The sequence below is a fragment of the Mirounga angustirostris genome, unplaced genomic scaffold (assembly GCF_029215605.1).
Source record: "Mirounga angustirostris isolate CCGP_5_RB_7025 unplaced genomic scaffold, mMirAng1.0.hap1 SCAF_1, whole genome shotgun sequence".
Lineage (NCBI taxonomy): Eukaryota > Metazoa > Chordata > Mammalia > Carnivora > Phocidae > Mirounga > Mirounga angustirostris.
Genome location: NW_026991709.1, coordinates 123,466,416 through 123,490,618, shown reverse-complemented (window position 1 = coordinate 123,490,618; position 24,203 = coordinate 123,466,416). Strand labels below are relative to the sequence as shown.

At 39.6% G+C, this 24,203-nt stretch overlaps 1 protein-coding gene across 7 annotated transcripts in view; it reads right to left on the bottom strand.

The window, feature by feature from the left end:
- Nucleotides 1-24,203, bottom strand: part of STAG1 (STAG1 cohesin complex component) — a 415,977-nt gene that overhangs the window by 106,480 nt on the left and 285,294 nt on the right. For all 7 annotated transcript variants that reach the window (XM_064587431.1, XM_045903718.3, XM_064587432.1 and 4 more), the window contains 3 exons: nt 16,202-16,300; nt 15,142-15,221; nt 1,450-1,557 (listed from right to left, as the gene is read on the bottom strand). In XM_064587431.1, coding sequence (XP_064443501.1) covers nt 1,450-1,557; nt 15,142-15,221; nt 16,202-16,300 — 287 coding nt within the window. The remainder of the gene's footprint in view (nt 1-1,449; nt 1,558-15,141; nt 15,222-16,201; nt 16,301-24,203) is intronic.

Here is a 24,203-nt window from a genome sequence, read left to right as displayed (position 1 = left end):
TAACAAAGGCTTATATTTATGGATTCTTATATAAAACATTCCAATTTTAAACTTTTTAACAAGTATTTCAAACTTAGAAAAATACAATGCAGAGAAAATAAGATATATCCAAGGGTCTTTCTGATGCAAGTGCTGCCAGTTTATGGCCTCTATTCTGTAGAGAACCACCCTCTGTAATCTATTTTCTTCATTGAAACTATAAAAACAATAAATTCTAAAAACACATAGCTTTTTGAAAAGTTAAGTAGAGAAGAGAGACTAACTAGAACAGAACAGTCCTGAAAAAGGAAGAGAAGTTAAGACTACAGTACACCCTTGATATTTGGGACAGTCAACAACTCAAGATAAATATGGAAATAGCACTATTCTATTAGCCACAGATGTCAGAGTCAGTGGCAAATTCAATATATTACTTTAAAAGTCATGCCTGAAAATCTTGACTTTCTTCCTTACTTTCATTACCAGCACTCACAAGTAGCCAGCTTCCTTCTTAAAGAAAGATTTTTCACATAGAAACAACTTTTCCCACTTTGGGAGGTACCACCAAGTAAAGCCAGTTTGTTGCTGCAGCACTGAGATGCAGATGCTGAGTGGAGGGCCAGGTCATTATCAAAGTTAATCACCCATGCACCACAGCTGCCCAATGCATGATTTATATCTGTGCTTAGCATAATCACAAATGACTACATGTAGTAGACTTTTGGGTTCACCTGCCAACAATCAAAGTCACTAGGTTAAATCTATAAACAACAACAACAACAAAACCAAAGTAAAACACAACCCTCCAGGTATGTTTAAACTTGAAGAACAAATTAATTTACTAATAAATTACAGACCATACAGAAGACCAACATCAAAACATATTTCATAAGAACACTTAATTATATTCTAAACTCTCATTAGCTCTATGCTTTGTCAAAAAAAAAAAAAAGAGATGAGGTTTTGCTTTTTAATTAAACTGTGACTGTATATATAGCTTTCAGAATCACTACAGATTACTGATTAAAATAATCCTCATCCCCATAGAAAGTTAAAAAAAAAAAACATGAAAGGTTGGGAGGCATTTTGAAAGTGATTTTAGATTACAAATGTTGAGAAGGTAAGATGAGAACTAAGAATTTTAAAAGGGAAAAAAAAAACCTGATGAAATGAAATACAAGTTATTTGTGGAAGCTTTTATAAACTTCATGTACCTCCCCAATCTCCACTCACACCCTAGCTGAGAACCATCCTTTTAGATTTCAGGAAAAAGGAGTATGTCACAAGGGACATTGTTCTCAGGGATTTGATTCATGATGTGCACCTAGGCTTAAAGGATATTACAGCCCCCAGAATTTGAAGTGGCCATGTCCGACACTGTTTTTACTATTACTCCCTTCTATTAACTATAAAACAACAACAAAACAAAAATACAAAAGTAGAATCTGGTTTCAGAGATAATTAACTCACTTTTTGTGAAGGAATTCTCCAGCTGCCACAGCAACAGGGCGATGTGCTGAGTACACCAAGTGGTAAACATTTTCACAGTCTTCATTGGAAAGAGCTTCTTCACTTCCACTGAAAAATTCACAAAGCAACATCTGAGCCAAACTAAATGTTTACTCTCAGTTCTATCTTCATTTAAATTTTGTAAAGTTCATTATAAAAGCTCAAGGCATACTGATCTTATTTTCATTTTTTTAATCTTACTTTGAAAGTAACATTTCTCTAATTATAAAAGGTACCTAATCATTATATAAAATTCATAAAATACAGATAAAATAAGAAAATAAAATGTCCACATTTCTTCCCACACAAAGGATGCCCATGGTACGCTGGGATTATATATATAGCCCAAATTAGTTCAATTTCTTTAAAGGCGCATAAGATTTTTGTTGATAGGACCTGGGAATATATCTGTTTCACAGTTAAATTATTATTATAGTATGTAATTCTTCTTTACAGAATTGTCTGTTTTAATTAATTAATTAATTTTTAAGTAAGTTCTATGCCCAATGTGGGGCTTAAACTCACGACCCGAGATCAAGAGTCACATGTTCCACCAACTGAGTCAGCCACAAGTCCTGGATAAATGTCTATTTTAAATTATATTTTATCACCATACTTACAATACCATTTAGTCTTCTTTCTGTATAAAATGGATTCAGAGGTCACAGCCATTCCTTTGCTAACACAAATTTCCCATCTTTCCACTCATGTATTCTTAGTTTGAGTCATTTCTTACTTTGCCAGAATGTGTTAAGTTTTTTCGCCCCAAAAGGAACATCTATGTCCTATTAACATGCTTAAAAATGTCTGATATGATTAGAGATTAACAATGACTAGATAAAGTATAGAATTCTTGGGCTGTACAGGGCCTGACAAGATGTAGGGGTGGGTATAAAGTTTATTCCTCAGAATTCAATCCTAGAGATGCCTCAGAAGAGGAGGTTGAGGGATCTCTCCAAGAAACATAAAATCAGAGTGACCTATGAAGCAAAAGAAGGTAGTTGCATCACAGTTTAAGGGACTATAGTTCTGAATGAAAAAGACCTGGCTATCAAGGATGGGACACAGGTTAGAGCACTTTTTTAAAGTACACTTCTTCCCTTGCTCTCAACAATGCATGTTCTATTTCTACTGTAAAGCAAAAACAGTATCCAAATATAGTGTGTGACAATAGGGTTGTGCTGGAACGAAGAAACACTGAGAAATTAAGAATAGGTATAGGTAGATTGGCTAGCCCATGACTTACATTCCTGTCCCTGTATTTCCCTTCCATATCCTGAGAGTCATGAAATTACCACTGAAGGAGACAGGTTTTGTTTTGTTTTTAAATATTTTACTTATTTATTTGAGAGAGAGAGCAAGCGAGAGTGAGCAAGAGCATAGGGAGGGGTGGAGGAAGAGAGAGAAGACAACTCCCCACCGAGCAGGGAGCCCAATGCAGGGCTTGACCCCAGGACCCTGGGATCATGACCTGAGCCGAAGGCAGACACTTAATTGACTGAGCCACCCAGGGGCCCCTGAAGGAGACAGTTTTAAGACTGCTGAGGAGGAGTTACACTTTCTGTCCTGAAGTAGAAGTGTTTTTGTCCATGCCCAACTCATACCCCTAAATTATGAGGAGGGGCACAAAGCTAAGGCCTAAGTTTTATTCCTTCACCCAATTATACATCATCAGCTAAATTAGCTAATACCCTCAGGAGAAAGTTAAACTCACAGGAAACAAAATTTAACAAGATGTCTCAGGAATCCAAACTTATAAGTGAAAAGAAAATAATCTATGCCAAAAGAAGGAAAATTAACAGATAGACAGAAAAAGAATTTAAAGGAGATACAACAGGATGTTACATGTGACTTTACCTGTTGTTTGGACAGAGATCCCATAAGCCAAGAGAAATAAGGCCAGATCATTTCATGCAAATGCTGGAAAAGACTAGAAAGCTGGTTTTGTGATCCTTAGCTCATTACTCACCAAAATAATGTGTAAATTAGGGGATTGAGCAATACAATGGATAGAGAATTTGTTTCAAGAGAAAATGTCAGAGTACTGTGTAACTCTGAAACCTCCCCAAGTGAAACTGGAGCATAAAGTTTCAGAGAACTACTATAAAAACTTTATAAACATCCCTTACAACTGTGAGGAGGTTTACGAAATGGTACCTGGTGCAGAGCTTAAGACTATAAATGTGAAAAGCTGACTGGAGCAACCCATGGTAGCAAATTAAGAAGAAAAGGGGTATTGTGGACATTGCTGCTATGCCCTTCAACTGATGAATGGATAAAGAAGATGTGGTTCATATATACAATGGAAAATTACTCAGCCATCAGAAAGGATGAATACCTACCATTTGCATCAACATGGATGGAACTGGAGGGGATTATGCTAAGTGAAATAAGTCAAGCAGAGAAAGACAATTATCATATGGTTTCACTCATATGTGGAACATAAGGAAGAGCGTGGAGGACCACAGGGGAAGGGAGGGAAAACTGAATGGGAAGAAATCAGAGAGGGAGACAAACCATGAGAGACTCTGGACTCCGGGAAACTGAGGGTTACAGAAGGGAGGGGGGTGGAGGAATGGGGTAACCAGGTGATGGGTATTAAGGAGGGCACATGTGGTGATGAGCACTGGGTGTTATATGCAATTAATGAATTGCTGAACACTACATCAAAACTAATGATGTACTATATGCTGGCTAACTGAACATAATAAAAAAAAAGAAGGGGTAGAAGGGCACTATCCATGAATGTGTATCCTGTAGACAAGATAAGGAATACTTAAAGTGAGCCAGTCTGAATATAGTTTTAAAAGACTGCCCAACAAGACTACCTATAGGGAAAGCAACTCCAACAGAGGAAACCTGAACGTCGGGGACTGAGACTCAAAGTAAATAGCCAGAGGATGCACTGTCTGCTCTGGGGAACTAAAGTCACAAGTACCTAGAGCGGGGAAAGATCTCTGATGAATCTACTTAATGAATCAGGATATCTGACACAACTGGAGGGCCATAACTGTACCTCCTAAATAAGACATGTTCTGCCTGTATCTCCTCCAATGAAAATGTAGAAAGGAACCTTAAAACTTTTGAAACCAGTCAAACCATTTTCTAAACTGTTATGAAAGTAGGATTTTTTAGCCAACAAGGTCTGAGATGATTTGAAAATGCTCTTTAAGGAAAGAAATTAGCAGTAGAAATAATCTTGGAGAAGTCTGTGAGATAACTACTCTTCCCTAGAAATAAAAGAAGAAATATCAAAGGAAAGTTTACTCCTCTCTAAATAAGTATTAAAACGAAATAAACAAGGACACGTGTATCATTAACAATACAGATCTTAAACTCTAGACTGTTCCAACAAAACAGGTGGGTAAGTGGAGTGTCAAGTATTTTTTGTTTGTTTGTTTGAGGGAAATATCCTGGTAAGTTTGTGAAATTTACAGGAAAGAGTAACTAGGGGGTCAAATACTTTAAAACAGACTTGAAAAGGAAAACACTTCACAGGTATAGGTAATTTAAATAAATTCAAAATAACGAATGTAAATACAGAACTATATACGCCATTAGTGAGTTTTTTTTAAAGATTTATTTATTTGAGACAGAAAGAGCGTGAGCGCATGAGTGGGAGGGGCAGAGGGAGAGGGAGAGAGAATCTTAAGCAGGCTCTGTGCTGAGCGCAGAGCCCAATGCGGGGCTCAATCTCACACCACCATGAGATCACAACTTGAGCCAAAACGAAGAGGTGGAGGCTTAACCAACTGTGCCAAACAGGCGCCCCTAGATAGTTATTTTTAAACATATTTAGAAAACTTAGAAATTGGCCAAACCACTCAGAACACATTCTCAGACAATACAATAAAATAAAAAACCACAGCTTAAAAAAAATCTGATTTGTAAAGAACAAAAACATACTACTGAATAATGCATAATTAAACCAGTAATCATAAATGTAAGGTCTATGAAAATACTTTATGTTCAAATATTTTGGAAAGTAGTAGTGTTTAAAAGTATATTTATTACTTTAAGTATAATTATTAGAAAACAAGAAACAAATGAGCCAAAAGAAGCTAGTTCTTTAAAAAGAAGAGTAAGACAGACAAACCTCTGACATGATGATCAAGAAAAAGAGGATTCAAATAAAATAAAGGACAGAAGAGAGAAATTAATAAGTAATAGCACAATTTTATGAAGTAATAAAAATATCAACTACAAAATTTAAAACCTGTGATGAAACTGATATATTAAAAAAGTTTATAAAAAGCCAAAAATAGTACAGTAAGAAATTAAAGTTAATTTAGATAGATAACCACTAAAGAAGTAAAAATGGTAATCAAAGACCTTTTCCTTAAAAGAAATTCAAAACTAACATGGCTTTAACAAGAGAATTCTCTTAAAATTTCAAGGAAGACTTAATCTCTGCCACAGAAAAATTGTTTCAGACAGAAGGGCAAGAAACTACTGGAGATAAATTTTTCAAAGAAAATATAACCTTGACTTTGAAGTTGGATAAAGGACAAAAAATATTCTGTCAAATTTACACATAAACACAGAAGAGAAAATCCTAAATAAGATCTTAAATATAACATTGTATTTAAGCAAAACACAATAAAACCAAATGTATTATGTTCAAATAGGATTTATTCTAGAAATACAAGGGTGGTATACCATTAGACAAATTATCAATTTCATTCAGGCTCATCAAGATATGAAAAGAAATTCCCAGGAAACTCAGAATACAAAGGAACTTCTAACTTATATCAAAAACCTATCTCAGAAATCACAGCAACAAAGAACTTTAAATACCTTCTTAGAACAAGAACAAAAAGATCCACTCTCAGTGGTAAAAAGTCCTGCCTAATGCAATGAGACAAGAGAATGAAGCAAAAAATTTAAGGTTAAAAAAAGACAAAACTGAAATTGTTTGCTGGTGACATATAATAATCTACATAGTAAATCGACAAACCATCAGAATACCTGAGACTTCTAATAGGTTGCACATATAAGATTAACATAAAAATTAAACATTTCTATGTCCCAGCAATAATTAAGTAGAAAATATCTTTAACACTAAATACTAATCATATAACAAAACAATAAAGTATTTAAGAATTAACCTAATATATGAAAAAAATTAAACCTTGTGTAGAATATCTAATGATATGAATAGAGAAATGCATCGTTTATATGCATAAATGACATATAATTATGAAGAATTGAATTCTCTCCTAAATCTATCATAAAATTCATTGTGTTAGAGAGCCCTGTTCCTCATCCACATACCCCAACAGTTAAAAACCAGAAACAAACAAGACAGCCTAACTCTAACCAAACATGCAATAACCAAAACCCACTGTGCTGATTTATCACACTTTCTTGAGGCACCGATGAAGGTGTTTTGCAATGACTGGAACATCCCTTACAGCCAGACCAAAAAAGCCCTGGTAGCAACAGAATGCCTGGAAGATCACATCCCACACATCCCCTTCCCTGCCCAAGATGGTGGGCTAAACACATACTGACCCTCACCCGTGATTGCGTGCTCTCTGCCTGCTCTCTTGCACATACCCCCCTGAACCTCTCTCTATAGAATTCTAGGTTTCCATTTGCTGGTGAGGTTGGTTATTAAGACTTCAGTCTGCCATGTCCCCTAGCTGTTTTTCTCTTTTCCAAACCCTCATCTCTTGAGTTAATGGCCTCTGTTGTAATGAGTTTATCTGAGTTTGTTTGGCAATAGCTGGCAAGCCTAGCCAGGAGTGATGCTTTTGATTTGTCCAGCGCTTTCATTATTCCCTGGGAAGGAGTAGTTTGGCTATAGCAGCACACCAAGGTTTGCCTGTTTATTTCCGGAGTTAGTGGTTATGATAGATCGTTCAATAACAAATGCAGTCCTAATATTTAAAATCCCAGCAAAAGTTTTTGAGGAATTAGACAGACATACTTAAAAAAAAAGTTCATATACAAGAAAAGTAATCCACAAGTAGCTAGTGGATTTTAAAAAGAAAGGCAAAGAAGGAACCAACCAAAAAGAAGAGGACTTATTTATTATAACATATGCTGTATTATCAAGTTACAATGATAAAAAGTAGGTACTAGAGCAGAAAGGGGTAAAAAAAGATCAAAACAACAGCTTGACATAGATGATACTTGGAATGTGATAGATACAACGTAACAAATTGGGAGGAGGATTTGTAATGACTGCTAAGACCTACATTCTCACATACATTCTTCCCGGTTTTTAGTCAAAGTTCTACAGATAATTACTGCTATTTAAAAATTTCTATCATATGAATGACACAATTTAAATGCCTTATTTCCTTTCTCATAGTTCTACACCATTCTAAAGGAGCCTATTTGAAAAACCTATCCCTTCTGAGGCCTTCTCTTTCTCTCTCTCTTTTTTTAAATAGAAAGGTATGTTACTTTGCTGATATTTTCTCTGGACTGCATAAAAGAACTTTTACATGGCACAAACAAACGTCAAAATAAAAACAAAAAGAGAGAAAAACAGGCACAGGAGAAAGATGGCAGAGGACCAGGAGACCTAAATTTCGCCTGGTCTCAGGAATTCAACTAGATAGGGATCATACCATTCCGAACACCTACGAACTCAACAGAATATCGAAGAAAAGAATAGCAGCAACTCTCTGAACAGAAAAGCGACCACTCTCTGGAGGGTAGGATGTGCGTAGAAGTGAATCCGAGGCGATATTCGGGAAGATAAGTGACAGGGGAGGGGGCCTCTGGCAGCCGCTACTGGCAAGTGATAGAGCCGCCGAGCACAAAATCGGAACTTTTAGAAGTCGGCTCCGCTGAGGGACATTGCTCCAGTGGCTAAGCAAGGGGTGGAACCCTCGCTGGGACACTGTGGTCTCCGGACCCTCGGGGTCACAGAAACACAGGGGTGCCTGAGTGTGGCAGAGCTCCCAGGTATTGGAGCAGGGAAGCCGGCTGTAGAGACGGAGCTGAGGAGCAGGCTCTCAACTCGGGGTTGCCATAAACTATGATCCGCGGCACAGTTAGGCCACTGCTCCTCCAGCAGGGACCCAACAAGCGGCAGATCCAGGGAGACTCCCCTTCCTCACCCAGGGAGGAGCGGCACGGGAGAGCACTGCAGGGATCTGCTGGGCTGGAGACTCCACACGGGGTGGTATGCCAGAGACAGAAACACTTGGTCACAGGCCAGGTGAGCACAGAGTGCGGCCGGAGACCGGGGAGACGGGAGTGATTGACTGCTTTTCTCTGGGGGCTCACTGAGGAGTGGAGCCCCAAGTTCTCGGCTCCTCCAGGGCAGGAGATTGGGAGGCTGCCATTTCACTCTTGTCCTCCAAAGCTGTAGGGAGAGCCTGCAGGGAACAAAAGCTACGGAGAGCAAAACCGAGCAGATTACTTAGCCCAGATCCAGCAAGGGCGGGGCAATCCCGCCTCCAGCAAAGACATTTGGGAACCACAGTTAACAGGCCGCTCCCCCAGAAGATCAGCAAGAACAGCCAGCCAAGACCAAGTTTACCGATCAATGAGAACGGCAGAACTCCAGCACTAGGGGAATACTGCACATAGAATTCAGGGCTTTTTTCCCATGATTCTTTACTCTTTCAAAGTTAATTTTTTTTTAACTTTCTTTTTCTTTGTTTTTTAACTTTTCTTTTTCCATTTCTCAACCAACATCTTATCAATCCCTTTTTTAAAAAGTCTTTTTTATTTTTCATTTTTAGAGTCCTATTCTATCCCTTCTTAGTAGTTAACCTTATTTTTGGTATATATAAGTTGTTCTCTCTTTAAAATTTTGGGATATAGTTTTTTCTAACAGACCAAAATATACCCTAAATATCCAGTGTATGGCTTTGTTCTAGTCTCCTGCCTGATCACATTCTCTCCCTTTTTTCCTTAAGTCCTCTTTTTTCAACCAACTTCTTATCTTATCAATTCCTTTTATAAAATCTTTTATAATTTTCATCCTTACAGTCATATTCCATCCCTTCATCATATTTACCCTTATTTTTGTACATATATAAGTTTTTCTTTCCTTAAAATTTTGGGAGGCACTTTCTTCTAACAGACCAAAATGTGCCCAAAATCTAGTGTGTGGCACTGATATATGCACCAGCCTGATCATATTTGATCATACTCTGTTTTTTTTTGTTTTGTTTTTGTTTGTTTTTATCTTTTTCTTTTTTCTTTTTTTCTTTTTTCTTTCTTTCCCTTTCTTTTCCCCTGGTTTCAGGTCTTTTCTGATTTGTTTAGTGTATATTTTCTGGGGCCGTTGTTACCCTGTTAGCATTTTGTTCTCTCATTCCTCTATTCTCCTCTGGACAAAATGACAAGATGGAAAACATCACCTCAACAAAAAGAACAAGAGGCAGTACCGACTGCCAGGGACCTAATCAATACGGACATTAGTAAGATGTCGGAACTAGAGTTCAGAATGATGATTTTAAAGATACTAGCTGGGCTTGAAAAAAGCATGGAAGATATTAGAGAAACCCTTTCTGGAGAAATAAAAGAACTAAATCTAACCAAGTCGAAATCAAAAAGGCTATTAATCAGGTGGAATCAAAAATGGAGGCTCTGACTGCTAGGATAAATGAGGCAGAAGAAACAATCAGCGATATAGAGGACCAGATGATGGAAAATAAAGAAGCTGAGAAAAAGAGAGATAAACAAGTACTGGATCACGAGGGCAGAATTCGAGAGCTAAGTGATACCATAAGACAAAACAATATTAGAATAATTGGGATCCCAGAAGAAGAAGAAAGAGAGAGGGGGGCAGAAGGTATATTGGAGCTAATTATAGCAGAGAACTTCCCTAATTTGGGGAACGAAACAGGCATCAAAATCCAGGATGCAGAGAGAACCCCCCTCAAGATCAATAAAAATAGGTCAACACCCCAACATCTAATAGTAAAACTTATGAGTCTCACAGACAAAGAGAAAATCCTGAAAGCAGCTCGGGAGAAGAGATCTGTAACCTACAATGGTAGAAACATTAGATTGGCAACAGACCTATCCACAGAGACCTGGCAGGCCAGAAAGGACTGGCAGGATATATTCAGAGCACTAAATGAGAAGAATATGCAGCCAAGAATACTATATCCAGCTAGGCTGTCACTGAAAATAGAAGGAGAGATAAAAAGCTTCCAGGACAAACAAAAACTAAAGGAATTTGCAAACACAAAACCAGCTCTACAAGAAACATTGAAAGGGGTCCTCTAAGCAAAGAGAGAGCCAAAAAGTAACATAGACCAGAAAGAACACAGACAATATACAGTAACAGTCACCTTACACGCAATACAATGGCACTAAATTCATATCTTTCAATAGTTACCCTGAATGTAAATGGGCTAAATGCCCCAATCAAAAGACACAGGCTATCAGATTGGATTAAGAAACAAGCCCCATTGATATGCTGTCTGCAAGAGACTCATTTTAGACCCAAAGACACCCCCAGATTGAAAGTGAGGGGATGGAAAACCATTTACCATGCTAATGGACATCAAAAAAAAGCTGGGGTGGCAATCCTTGTACCAGACAAATTAGATTTTAAACCGAAGACTATAATAAGAGATGAGGAAGGACACTATATCATACTTAAACGGCCTATCCAACAAGAAGATCTAACAATTGTAAATATCTATGCCCCTAACATGGGAGCAGCCAAGTATATAAGCCAATTAATAACAAAAGCAAAGAAACACATAGACAACAATACAATAATAGTAGGGGACTTTAACACCCCCCCCTCAATGAAATGGACAGATCATTTAAGCAAAAGAGCAACAAGGAAATAAAGACTTTAAATGACACACTGGACCAAATGGACTTTGCAGATATATTCAGAACATTCCATCCCAAAGCAACAGAATACACATTCTTCTCTAGTGCCCATGGAACAATCTCCAGAATAGATCACATCCTAGGTCACAAATCAGGTCTCAACCGTACCAAAAGATTGGGATCATTCCCTGCATATTTTCGGACCACAATGCTTTGAAACTAGAACTCAATCACAAGAGGAAAGTCAGAAAGAACTCAAATACATGGAGGCTAAAGAGCATCTTACTTGAAAGAATGAATGGGTCAACCAGGAAATTAAAGAAGAATTAAAAAATTCATGGAAACAAATGAAAATGAAAACACAACTCTTCAAAATCTTTGGGATGCAGCAAAGGCGGTCCTGAGAGGAAAATATATAGCAATAAGAAAGGTCTCAAATACACAACCTAACCCTACACCTAAAGGAGCTGGAGAAAGAACAGCAAATAAAGCCTAAACCGAGCAAGAGAAGAGAAATAATAAAGATCAGAGCAGAAATCAATGAAATAGAAACCAAAGGAACAGTAGAACAGATCAACGAAACTAGGAGCTGGTTCTCTGAAAGAATTAAAAAGATTGAAAAACACCTGGCCAGACTTATCAAAAAGAAAAGAGAAATGACCCAAATCAATAAAATCATGAATGAAAGAGAAGAGATCACAACCAACACCAAAGAAATACAATTATAAGAACATATTATGAGCAACTATATGTCAGCAGATTAGATAATCTGGAAGAAATGGATGCATTCCTAGAGATGTATCAACTACCAAAACTGAACCAGGAAGAAATAGAAAACCTGAACAGACCTATAACCACTAAGGAAATTGAAGCAGTCATCAAAAATCTCCCAACAAACCAAAGCCTGGGGCCAGATGGCTTCCCAGGGGAATTCTACCAAACATTTAAAGAATTAATACCTATTCTTCTGAAACTGTTCCAAAAAATAGAAATGGAAGGAAAACTGCCAAACTCGTTTTATGAGGCCACCATTACCTTGATCCCCAAACCAGACAAAGACCCGATCAAAAAGGAGAATTACAGACTAATATCCTTGATGAACATGGATGCAAAAATTCTCACCAAAATACTAGCCAATAGGATCCAATAGTACATTAAAAGGATTATTCACCACGACCAAGTGGGATTTATCCTTGGGCTGCAAGCTTGGTTCAACATCTGCAAATCAATCAGTGTGATACAATACATTAAGAAAAGAAATGACAAGAACTCTATGATCCTCTCAATAGATGCAGAAAAAGCATATGAGAAAGTACAGCATCCTTTCTTGATCAAAACTCTTCAGAGTATAGGGATAGAGGGTACATACCTCAATATCATAAAAGCCATCTCTGAAAAACCCACAGCGAATATCATTCTCAGTGGGGAAAATCTGAGAGCTTTCCCCCTAAGGTCAGGAACATGGTAGAAATTAAGGAAGACACAAAGAAATGGAAAAACATTCCATGCTCATGGACTGGAAGAACAAATATTGTGAAGATGTCAATGCTACCTAGAGCAATCTACACATTCAATGCAATCCCCATCAAAATACCATCCACTTTTTTCACAGAAATGGAACAAATAATCCTAAAATTTGTATGGAACCGGAAAAGACCCCGAATAGCCAGAGGAATGTTGAAAAAGAAAAGCAAAGCTGGTGGCATCACAATTCCGGACTTCAAGGTCTATTACAAAGCTGTAATCATCAAGACAACATGGTACTGGCACAAAAACAGACACATAGATCAATGGAACAGAACAGAGACCCCAGGAATGGACCCTCAACTCTCTGGTCAACTCATCTTCAACAAAGCAGGAAAGAATGTCCAATGGAAAGAAGACAGTCTCTTCAACAAATGGTGCTGGGGAAATTGGACAGCCACATGCAGAAGAAGGAAACTGGACCATTTCCTTACACCACACACAGAAATACACTCAAAATGGTTGAAAGACCTAAATGTGAGACAGGAGTCCATCAGAATAAGGAGAACACAGGCAGCAACCTCTTTGACCTCAGTCGCAGCAACTTCTTCCTAGAAACATCGCTAAAGGCAAGGGAAGCAAGGGCAAAAATGCACTATTGGGACTTCATCAAGATAAAAAGCTTTTGCACAGCAAAAGAAACAGTCAACAAAACCAAAAGACAACCGACAGAATGGGAGAAGATATTTGCAAAGGACATATCAGATAAAGGGCTAGTATCCAAAATCTATAAAGAACTTATTAAACTCAACACCCAAAGAACAAATGATCCAATCAAGAAATGGGCAGAAGACACGAACAGACATTCTTCCAAGGAAGACATCCAAATGACCAACAGACACATGAAAAAGTGCTCAACATCGCTCAGCATCAGGGAAATCCAAATCAAAACCTCAGTGAGATACCACCTCACACCAGTCAGAATGGCTAAAATTAACAAGTCAGGAAATGACAGATGTTGACAGGTTGCAGAGAAAGGGGAAACCTCCTACACTGTTGGTGGGAATGCAAGCTGGTGCAGCCACTCTGGAAAACTGTATGGAGGTTCTTCAAAAAGTTGAAAATAGAGCTACCCTATGATCCAGAAATTGCACTACTGGGTATTTACCCCAAAGATAGAAATGTAGGGATCTGAAGAGGTATGTTCATCCTGATGTTTAGAGCAGCCATGTCCACAATAGCCAAACTGTGGAAAGAGCCAAGATGTCTATCGACAGATGAATGGATAAAGAAGATGTGGTATATATATACAATGGAATATTATGCAACCATCAAAAGGAATGAAATCTTGCCATTTGCAACGACGTGGATGGAACTGGTGGGTATTATGCTGAGGGAAGTAAGTGAATCAGAGAAAGACAATTATCATATGATTTCACTGATATGAGGAATTCTTAATCTCAGGAAACAAATGGAGGGTTGCTGGAGTGGTGGGGGGTGGGAAGGATGGGGTGGCTGAATGATAGACATTGGGGAGCGTATGTGCTATGGTGAGCACTGTGAATTGTGTAAAACTGTGGAATCACAGACCTGTACCTCTGAAACAAATAATACATTATATGTTAAAAAAAAAAAAAGAAGAAGAAGATAGCAGGAAGGGAAGAATGAAGGGGGGGAAATCGGAGGGGGAGATGAACCATGAGAGACTATGGACTCTGAGAAACAAACTGAGGGTTCTAGAGGGGAGGGGCGTGGGGGGATGGGTTAGCCTAGTGATGGGTATTAAAGAGGGCACATACTCTGTGGAGCACTGGGCATTATACGCAAACAATGAATCATGGAACACTACATCAAAAACTAATGATGTAATGTATGATGATTAAGATAACATAATAAAAAAAAAAAGAGAAAAACAGAGAACATTTTGTTTCAAACCTAACTTTAAAGTGTAAAAGTAGAACCTGAAGTGATAAGATATACATTAGTGTTATATATGTGAAGTACATCAATAATGCCAGGATAAAGACATTAAAATACCAAGATTAAATTTTGGGGGGAAAAAAAATTTTTAATTTTTTTCTTTTTTCTAAAAGATTTTATTTATTTGCCAGAGAGAGAGAGAGAGGGAGAGTACAAGCAGGGGGAGTGGCAGGCAGAGGGAGAAGAGATGTGGGACTCAATCCCAGGACCCTGAGATCATGACCTGACCTGAAGGCCAATGCTTAACCATCTGAGCCACCCAGGCGCCACCCCCCCAAAAAAAATTTTTTTTAAGTAGGCTCACACCCAGCATGGAGCCCAGTGCAGGGCTTGAACTCACGACACTGAGATCAAGACCTGAACTGACATCAAGAGCTGGACACCTAACTGACTGAGGCACCCAGGTGCTCCCAATATTAAATTACTAACAAATATTATACTTACTGAAGAATCAGAGTAACCAGTCGAATAGCTTCAACAGCAACATCATATTCCTTATCAAGTGTCATTGATACAATGCGATCCTGAAAAAAAAAAAATTTTTTTTTTTTTTTTTAAGATTTTATTTCTTTATTTGAGAGAGAGACACAGCGAGAGAGGGACACAAGCAAGGGGAGTGGGAGAGGGAGAAACAGGCCTCCCGCCAAAGCAGGGAGCCCGATGCGGGGCTCGATCCCAGGACCCTGGGATCATGACCTGAACTGAAGGCAGACGCTTAACGACTGAGCCACCCAGGCGCCCCCTGAAAAAAAAAATTAAGGATCAAACCAAACATGAGCAGAAAATCAGATGGGACAGACTAAGGCAGTATCTTTGGGGAGTACATGCAAGACTAATGGTAGATTAAATGGAAAGCTTTACTCTTTTTTTTTTTTTTTTTTTTAGATTTTATTTATTTATTTGACAGAGAAAGACACAGCGAGAGAGGGAACACAAACGGGGAGTGGGAGAGGGAGAAGCAGACTCCCCGCCGAGCAGGGAGCCCGATGCGGGACTCGATCCAGGGACTCCAGGATCATGACCTGAGCCAAAGGCAGTCGCTAAACCAACTGAGCCACCCAGGCGCCCCGGAAAGCTTTACTCTTAAACCTGTATTATCATAGTCCTACTCATACAAAGGAGGTATTAGTATAAATGTTCATATCTAGAATCTTTCTCATCCACTAGCATTCCCTAACACTGAGACAAATAGACCTTAATGTGCAAAATTAATATAAGTACAAAAAGCTATTTATAAAGAAAATGTTCTTTTAAGCAGGAGCGCCTTCTATTGAAGGCAATAAATAAGAACTCATGTTGGTAATATCTTTTGTAAGACATTAAAATACCAAGATTAAATTTTTGAAAAAAAATTCATTCATCTATTTAATACAGGTTTATTTAAAGAATATGTAATAAAGAATATGAACAAAACAGTTGTTATGGTAATGTTATTTGCTAAAGTAGCTTTAACTCGCATTTTAAAAGTAAAAAACAAAATAAACTAAGTATTCTTGATGCTTACCTTGAATCGGTTAGTGAATAACTCCAATTTGGGGAATAATTCTCTATTGGTATACAGACTCTGTAGAGCTTTCAAACATTTCAGTCTGACCTCTCCTTGCTTCAGAAATACAAATAAAAACACAACAGAAGTAGTCAGTTCCATGCCACAAAAGTTGAAAAGATTTAAGGCTATGTGAAGACTAAAGCAATTTTCAGCTTATCCATCCAATTTACATCATATTGTAATTCAACACAGGGTGGAAGTGAGCAACTGTACAGTGTGTGTTGTACTTCTATTTAATTAAAAATGTACTGACAACCCCTTAGTTACTTGAGAGTAAGCTACACCTTTTTCAAGTATTTGTCAACTCTGATTCAACACGGAGTATTTCCCATGTTGTACTGTGGCATTCTGAGAAAATTTTTAACCTATGATTTTAATTAGAGAAGGATATGCTGGTTTGCCCTTTATATAACTACTAAATAATCCTGTAGAAAAAACTAATTTCATAGTATAGGGTCATCATTTATTCATTTAACAAATATTTTCTGGGTGCCTTTTACATTCCAGAAAAAGGAGTTAGGACAACAGGTAAAGGGAAGAATATTTAGAACAGAGGCAAACTGATAGAGTGAAATGTCCTGAGGCTGCTATTTATTAGTGGAGTACCTTTTTTTTTTTTTAAAGATTTTATTTATTTATTTGAAAGAGAGAAACACAGCGAGAGAGGGAACACAAGCAGAGGAAGTGGGAGAGGGAGAAGCAGGCTTTCCTCGGAGCAGGGAGCCCAATGCTGGGCCCAATCCCAGCATCCTGGGATCATGACCTGAGCTAAAGGCAGACGCTTAACGACTGAGCCACCCAGGCGCCCCTAGTGGAGTATCTTTAATAAAGTCATTAACCTGGAGTAGAAAATGTTGGTGGTCAAAGTACATTCAGAATCATTGGAAATTTAGCCAATTCTCTCAATGTATTCAAAGGACACTGAAATTTCTATGTTCAAAAAAAAAAAGCAACGTGCTATAACAGAAGTCCAAGTTCTAGAATCAAACAAAACTAGATTTTATTTCCAATTCCATAGTTTATTAGCAACAAGAAAGATGGCAATTATATTAATCACTCTGATAGTCAGTTTCACTTTTATAAAATGGTGATAACCAACTTCATAAGGCTGTAGCAAGGATTAAATGCAGATGTATGCTGGTCATGGTTTATTATTATTTTTACAGATTTTATTATTTATTTGTCTGAGAGAGAGAGAGAGAGTGAGCGCACAAGCAGGGGGAGCAGCAGGCAGAGGGAGAAGCGGACTCCCCACTGAGCAAGGAGCCCCATGTGGGACTTGATCCAGGACCTTGGGATCATGACCTGAGCCAAAGGCAGACACTTAACCGACTGAGCCACCCAGGCGTCCCTATTACTATTATTATTATTTCTAGAGAGGGAGGAGGGGGCAGAGGGAATGGAGAGAATCTTAAGCAGGCTCCATGCTGGGTGTGGGGGGAAGGGGCTCAATCTCACAACCCTGATATCATGACCTGAGCTGAAATCAAGAGTCACTTAAGTGACTGAGCTGCCCAGATGGCCCGCTGGTGAAAGTTGTAACAACCAGTTCTGAGGGGTGGGGCCCTGAATTGTTTCATTTGCATATTTCTGTGATGTAAATACTCCATCCACAATTTTGAGCTACCAATGAGATGTTATTGAACTCACATTTGCAAAGGGATGTGCATAATAACTCTCTTGCAACCTGATTCAAGTTATCTCTAGTACACCACTGAATGAGATGATGTTTCTTGGTAAAGTCACTAGCATATAGGAGGCAACCTGGGATACCTGTAGTAGATGCTCCTGATGCCCAAACCGGGTCCCCATATTCTACTATACAAGGCTAATCTTCCTGCTTGCTCCTGTGTTGACTGCTAATGGTTCATATCTGCACCTTTCTCTGGAGAACTGACCATGGTTGAAAAGAATCACCTGGCACAGAGATTCCTGGAAGGTTATGCTCCACACTACCCTCCTGTCTACACCCTTTCCCTCCCTCCAGGGTGAGATCCACAGCCAGTGGAGAATGATACAGGATAAAACAGCCTCACCTCCTTGTTTCAGGGCAGGACAACCTCTAAGATAACCTTTAATATGAAATTAGTAATTGAATACATGCTACAGAGTGCTGCAGGAATGGGCCAATTTCAACCAGCAAGAACCAGGAAAATATGCTGGTGGTTGCTGAGGGTGTGGGAAGAGAAAACAGGATATGGGAGAGTTCTTGGATATAGGGCACTATCCTTTGAAACAGGATGTAAGGCTCTGTAAGGGCCTTTGGAAATGGCCTAACATCTTGCTGGATAGCTCTAGGAAAAAGCAATGGTGCATATTAAATGAAATAGAGATGCCAAAATCACTGTGGCAGACTGTGAAGGAAGGAATTTAAAGACACAGGAAAGCATGCCAGAAAGGATCTATTATAAAGCTCAGAAGAACTACCAGTTGAATATGTTCCTCATGAGGGCTCAGAGAATACTGTTTACCAAGGCAGTAAGGAAAATACTGGTGATGGGGGCACAGACATTACTGAGAAGATCCACAGTAACTGTGTTCTATAGTCTAGGACTGACAGAAGACACTCAAATAAAATTTAGCTTCTGATAGCAATGGACATAAGAGCACAGAATAGCAGAGACAAGATAGAATCTCATAACTATTAGATGCTGGGGGGGTGGGGGCAGGCAAAGTAATTTTAATGGGCAGCAAAGTCAAAGGGCAGTCCACAGAGATCTATGGAAATGGCTCACAGGACATGATCTTCCAGGAGGCAAGCCGGGGGAAAGCCAATAAAAGTATTACGTGATAAATATACTCACAAGAAATCAACAATGGATGATCCAAAGACTAAGGACAGCTGTCCCAAGGTAAAATCACAACCCCAGATCTAAGATAGCATGTAAACAGTTTCCTCACTTCTCTCCAATTACAGATTTGAAAATAAGGCCTTCAAAGATGAAATAACTCCATCTATCCAAGTTCACACAGCCAATTATAGGTAGAGGAGAGACATTAATTGAATTTTATCTTTACTTTGTCCAGTGATGCCTCCCAATCAACTACCTCCCCTCCAAAATCTTGGTTCTTTATCTATAACACGCCCTGCCTACATTACAGGAACTTAACAATTAAATAAGATGGTACACGTGACAGTACTTCAGAAAACTGTAAAATAACTTAGATGAAAACTCCAGTTGGTAACTGCTCTCTTCTGGGGCTCAACTATATTCTGCAAGTGATTTCTATTATACTATCTAAAAGCTTTGTTGTTTTTCCATTACACAAAATCTGATTGAAATGTGAATACTGCTTAACACAGTGCCTAACAATACCGGCTCCTCAATAAATAATTTTTAAAAAGATTTTTACTTATTTATTTGGGGGTCCTTGGGTATTAGTGCCCCAATGACAATAATTTTAGGTCCCCATAGGGGTACAATTAAAACAGCAGCTTTGGGTAGTTTTGAAGAGGGTGTAGTTACTCATGATAGATAACTCCACATGTGTTTGTGGATGGGGTCCTTTGGACCATTTTGGATCCTGATGATTGTGGTTCCCACCACTGAGTACATAAATAGGTATTAACTTTTTGGCTGTGTGCAGTACTGAACACCATCACTACCTCAAGGGGTAGGCACCACAACAAGGACAGACTCAAGCATAATGGATGAGGTACATTCCTTGCCAACTCCATGCCCAAACCATGGCACACTGTTCAACAAAAATCCTGAAAAGGACATTATTCTGTTAATTCAAGACTTAAGATAAGCAGAGATGCTAATAACCACCCTATCATAATTTAATAGCCCAGTCTGGCCAGTCAGGAAGGCCTCTGGAGCTTGGAGGCTGACAGATTATCACAGGTTAAACATAGAAGTTCCTGCTTGAGCCCCCTGACATTTTCAACATTACTGCAGTGGTGGCAATCCGTACGGGAAACTTGTACACTGTTACTGATCTAGCTAATGACTTTTACTTGGTCCCTTTGCAGGATGAGGATCAGGACCAATTTGCATTCACACAAAACAGCCTGCAATATGCCATTATTGAGTGGGCTTGATCTTCAATAAACCTAAGTCCCCACTGACATTTTAGTCATTCATTACATTAGTAACATCCTGACAGTAGGGCTAACTGAAAAACATGTGGCTATAGTGCTGTACTTAGTCACTGATAGAATGATTAGTGCCAATTTGGCTATACAACCAGATAAAGTCCTGGGCCTGGCACAGCAGGTGCAATTCCTAGGGGCCACTTGGGTAGGAAACCAAAGAAGTAACCCAGAGACAATCAAACAAAAAATATAGGCCCTGGCAGCACCCACTAATAAAAAGGAAGCTGAACAGCTAGAGGGCCTCTTTTGGTGGTTAAAATAGCATGTGTCCCACAAGGGGACCTTCTTGGCTCCTTTCATTGAGATGACCTACAAAGCAGCCAATTTTAGATGAAGCCTTTTGCAGCAGCAGGCCTTAGAAGCTGTTCAACAAGCCATCGGCCAGGCACAGCTTTTGGGATCTTTGAAACTTGCTAGTCTGATGGAACTGCAGGTTTCCACAACCACCTTAACACACTGATTGGTCTGTGGCAGCAGGAAATTGTCACTGGGGTGGCACTGGTCTCATGGACTCTGGATCTAAAAACCTCCAGAAGCTACCACCCAATACAGGCTCCCCCCAAAGATTTATTTATTTGAGGGGGGCAGGGGCAGAGGGAGAGAGTCTTCAAGCAGACTCCCCACTGAGCACAGAGCCTAATGTGGGGCTCGATCCCACAACCCATGAGATCGTGACCTGAGCTGAAACCAAGAGTCAGATGCTTAATCGACTGAGTCATCCAGGAGCTCTGAAATACACCCCTTTTGAATGACATTTCCTTGCTTGGTACTGGGCACTAACAGAGATGGGGCACCTTACACCCAGAATGCCACATATGACACTACAACCTGAACTACCCATTCTCACTTGGCTGATTACAAAGCTTACCAATAAAATTAAAAAGGCTCAAAAAAGTTCAATCATAAAATGGAAATGGTACATCCAAGATCAGGCCTGGCCAAAATCCCAAGGGACTAGCAGGTTCCAGAAGCAAATAGCTTATCAGAAAGGCGCAAACAACCCACAGGGAATCCTTTGGCCCCTCCTAGAGCTACTTGGGGCACAACATTAAAAAATGTGCCTGCTGACAGTAAACCATGGTTTACTGACCACTCTGTGAAACTAAAAGCAGATAGGGTCTTGCAGGGTTGCAGCTGCCATCTGGCCAACAACGGATGGCCATCTTCTGACTGAGACAAGATGTGGACATTCTACCCAATGGGCCAAGATCTGTGCTATGGTGATGGCCATGCAGGTCACCCCTACCACCATGCCTTGATCCATTTTCACCAACTCATGGGCTATTACCAATGGCCAGGAGAATGGCAACTAAACGACTGGACTACTAAGGGATGTCCCATATGTGGAAAAGAACTAAGGCAGCAGCCTGCTGTCTGGGATGAAAACATATGTCACTCACGTGGATACTCATGGTAAAAGACCTTTTAAAATAAAAACATAAATAGCACTCCTGTGCCAATCCAGCTTGTGCCTAGCAGGCTGCAACAATCTCTCACTGGGTCCATCTATGAACTGGACATGGGAGTCCATTACTGATGCAAAAAATGTGATAAAGTCCCTGTCCATGCCCAAAAAATGCGATAAAGCCGAAGAGATGACCCTGGAAGACACCAAGAAAAATGATGCAGTGCAATCTTGTGATTCTTCTCAATATACTCATATCATCCATGAGGAGAACTGGGACATATTAACCAAGGACTGGGACCCACCTGGGTCTGGGAGATTGATTACACTGGACCCTCAAACCACAGCCATGGGCACAAATGATGCCTCATGGCCATTAACACATACTCAGGCTACAGTACTGCTATTCCAGTCTGACATTTGGATGCTGGCTGAAACTGTCATAGCTGTCCTTGAACAAAACTTGTCATATTTTTGGATACCCTGTAAGATTTCACTCTAACCAAGGAATATCCTTCATTACCCAAGTAAGACAACAAATGGGTATATTCTCATGGAAATGTACTTTCCATGTACACTATCACCAGCATGTGAATGGAGCCACTGACTGGTTGATTTACACAACAACTAAAGAAAGACTACCAAGACAGCCCCACTAGTGGATTGGTACCCTCATCTGACTAGGGCTGTATGGCTACTAAACAATGCACTGCAGTGCAAGGGAAACATGGCCCTACAATGCATACTGCGAAATACTGAGCTTAGATGTGGTAGGGGTGGAGTAGGCAGATATGTGTTTAGGCTGTGCCTACAAAATCCCAATCTCAGTATACCAATCATTCTTTTTTTCACTTGGAGTGTATGTCTCTGGGGTGGTTTGTAGTTCCACTGTCACAGCACACCAGACATGGCCTCCTGACTCTAATCTGGATATGATGCTTCCCTTGGGCACCTCCCTTCTGTGGGAAACCACAAGGGTGGGAGACAAAACCAAGAAGTACCATGGTGCTAGGGTCCTTCTAGTAGTGTTGGGAATATCTGACCCTTCAAATCAGGTGGGTGACGTTACTGGACATGTCAAGTTTGTACAGCACATGACCTCCCTTTTGGGGATTGGCGAACTGAGAAGAGTAAGTCTGGGTCAAGCAACAGTGCACTGGTGCTCAAAAAGGCAGTAGCATCAGGATTGGGACAGACAGCCTGGGCTGCAATACCCAGGAAGCTAGCACCCCAAGTAGCAGACCAGGACATCTCTGGCCTCAGGAGGTTCATGGAGTGGAAGACAGGTAGGAATATTACTCTTCTCATTTCTGCAGAATCCTCTGATACAGAATGCCTGGTACAACAACACTTTGATAAAAATCAGTACAGCCATAGTGAATGAAGGCAAACTTAACCAATGCTGGATTTGTCATTCCAGAATAAAGTTCCTCTTACCCTGCACTCCCACTGTAATGGGCCTGGTCAATATACAACTACTCAGACCTTCCTTAAGCTATCAATGGGTCAAATTACCAGGTGAGCCCTTCAAGACAGGTCCAGAGGCAGGTATACTCCAGAGTCCCCTACTTTAATATTATCTATGATGTGACAGAAAAAGACCCCTGTACCAGAATGGTTATTACTGATCTATATTGACATTTTGGAATTGGAAGTCCAATACGTTAACTTTTCTCTCTCTGCAACCACAAGGCAAAAGTAGACTGAACTAGTCAGTATTAGGAAAACAAATCCCTGGCGGATATCACCTGCATCCCTCTGGGTTACATATTTCTCTGTGGACTCCAATGGACAACAGACTGTATGCCTCCAAGGGAAAGATTTTATTGCCTCATTATCCATGTCAGGAACTGCACAGAGGGCTGGAAAGGACCCACTTTGCTAACACACCACAGAGTGGTATACAGTTCCCTCCCGGGAAGACAAATTAACCACTGGTTTCATTCAATTACCCAAATTCTAATACTGGGTACAGGTATACAGGCTCTAGAAAAAAACTGTATACAACTGTCCTTAACCATGCAGAAGTAGTTAATGCTACTATCTAAGCCATAGAAGATCAACAGGACTCAGTGAACTCACTAGCCTACATGGTGATAGACAGCCCTCAATCATTTGGTGGCAGAAGAGGGTGGTGTTTCTGTAACTGCCAGCATTTCTTGCTGTGTATACGTCAACAATTCAGGTTAAGTTAAAAAATGAGCTGGTGAATATCCATACACAGGTGGGATGGTTATTAGCAGTACATTCACAATCCCCTCAGACTCACTTTTTAAACTTTTTAGTTGGCTTAATCCAGATACCTGGGGTTCCTACTTCAAAATAATTCTCCAGAGAAGCCTAATCATCCTCCTGGGTGTGGCTCTCTTAATCACCCTGGTAAAGTGCCCATCTCCAAATGATAGGGAAGCTTTCTGAGAAATCCACATCCATATAGGTTGTTCAAGGACCCT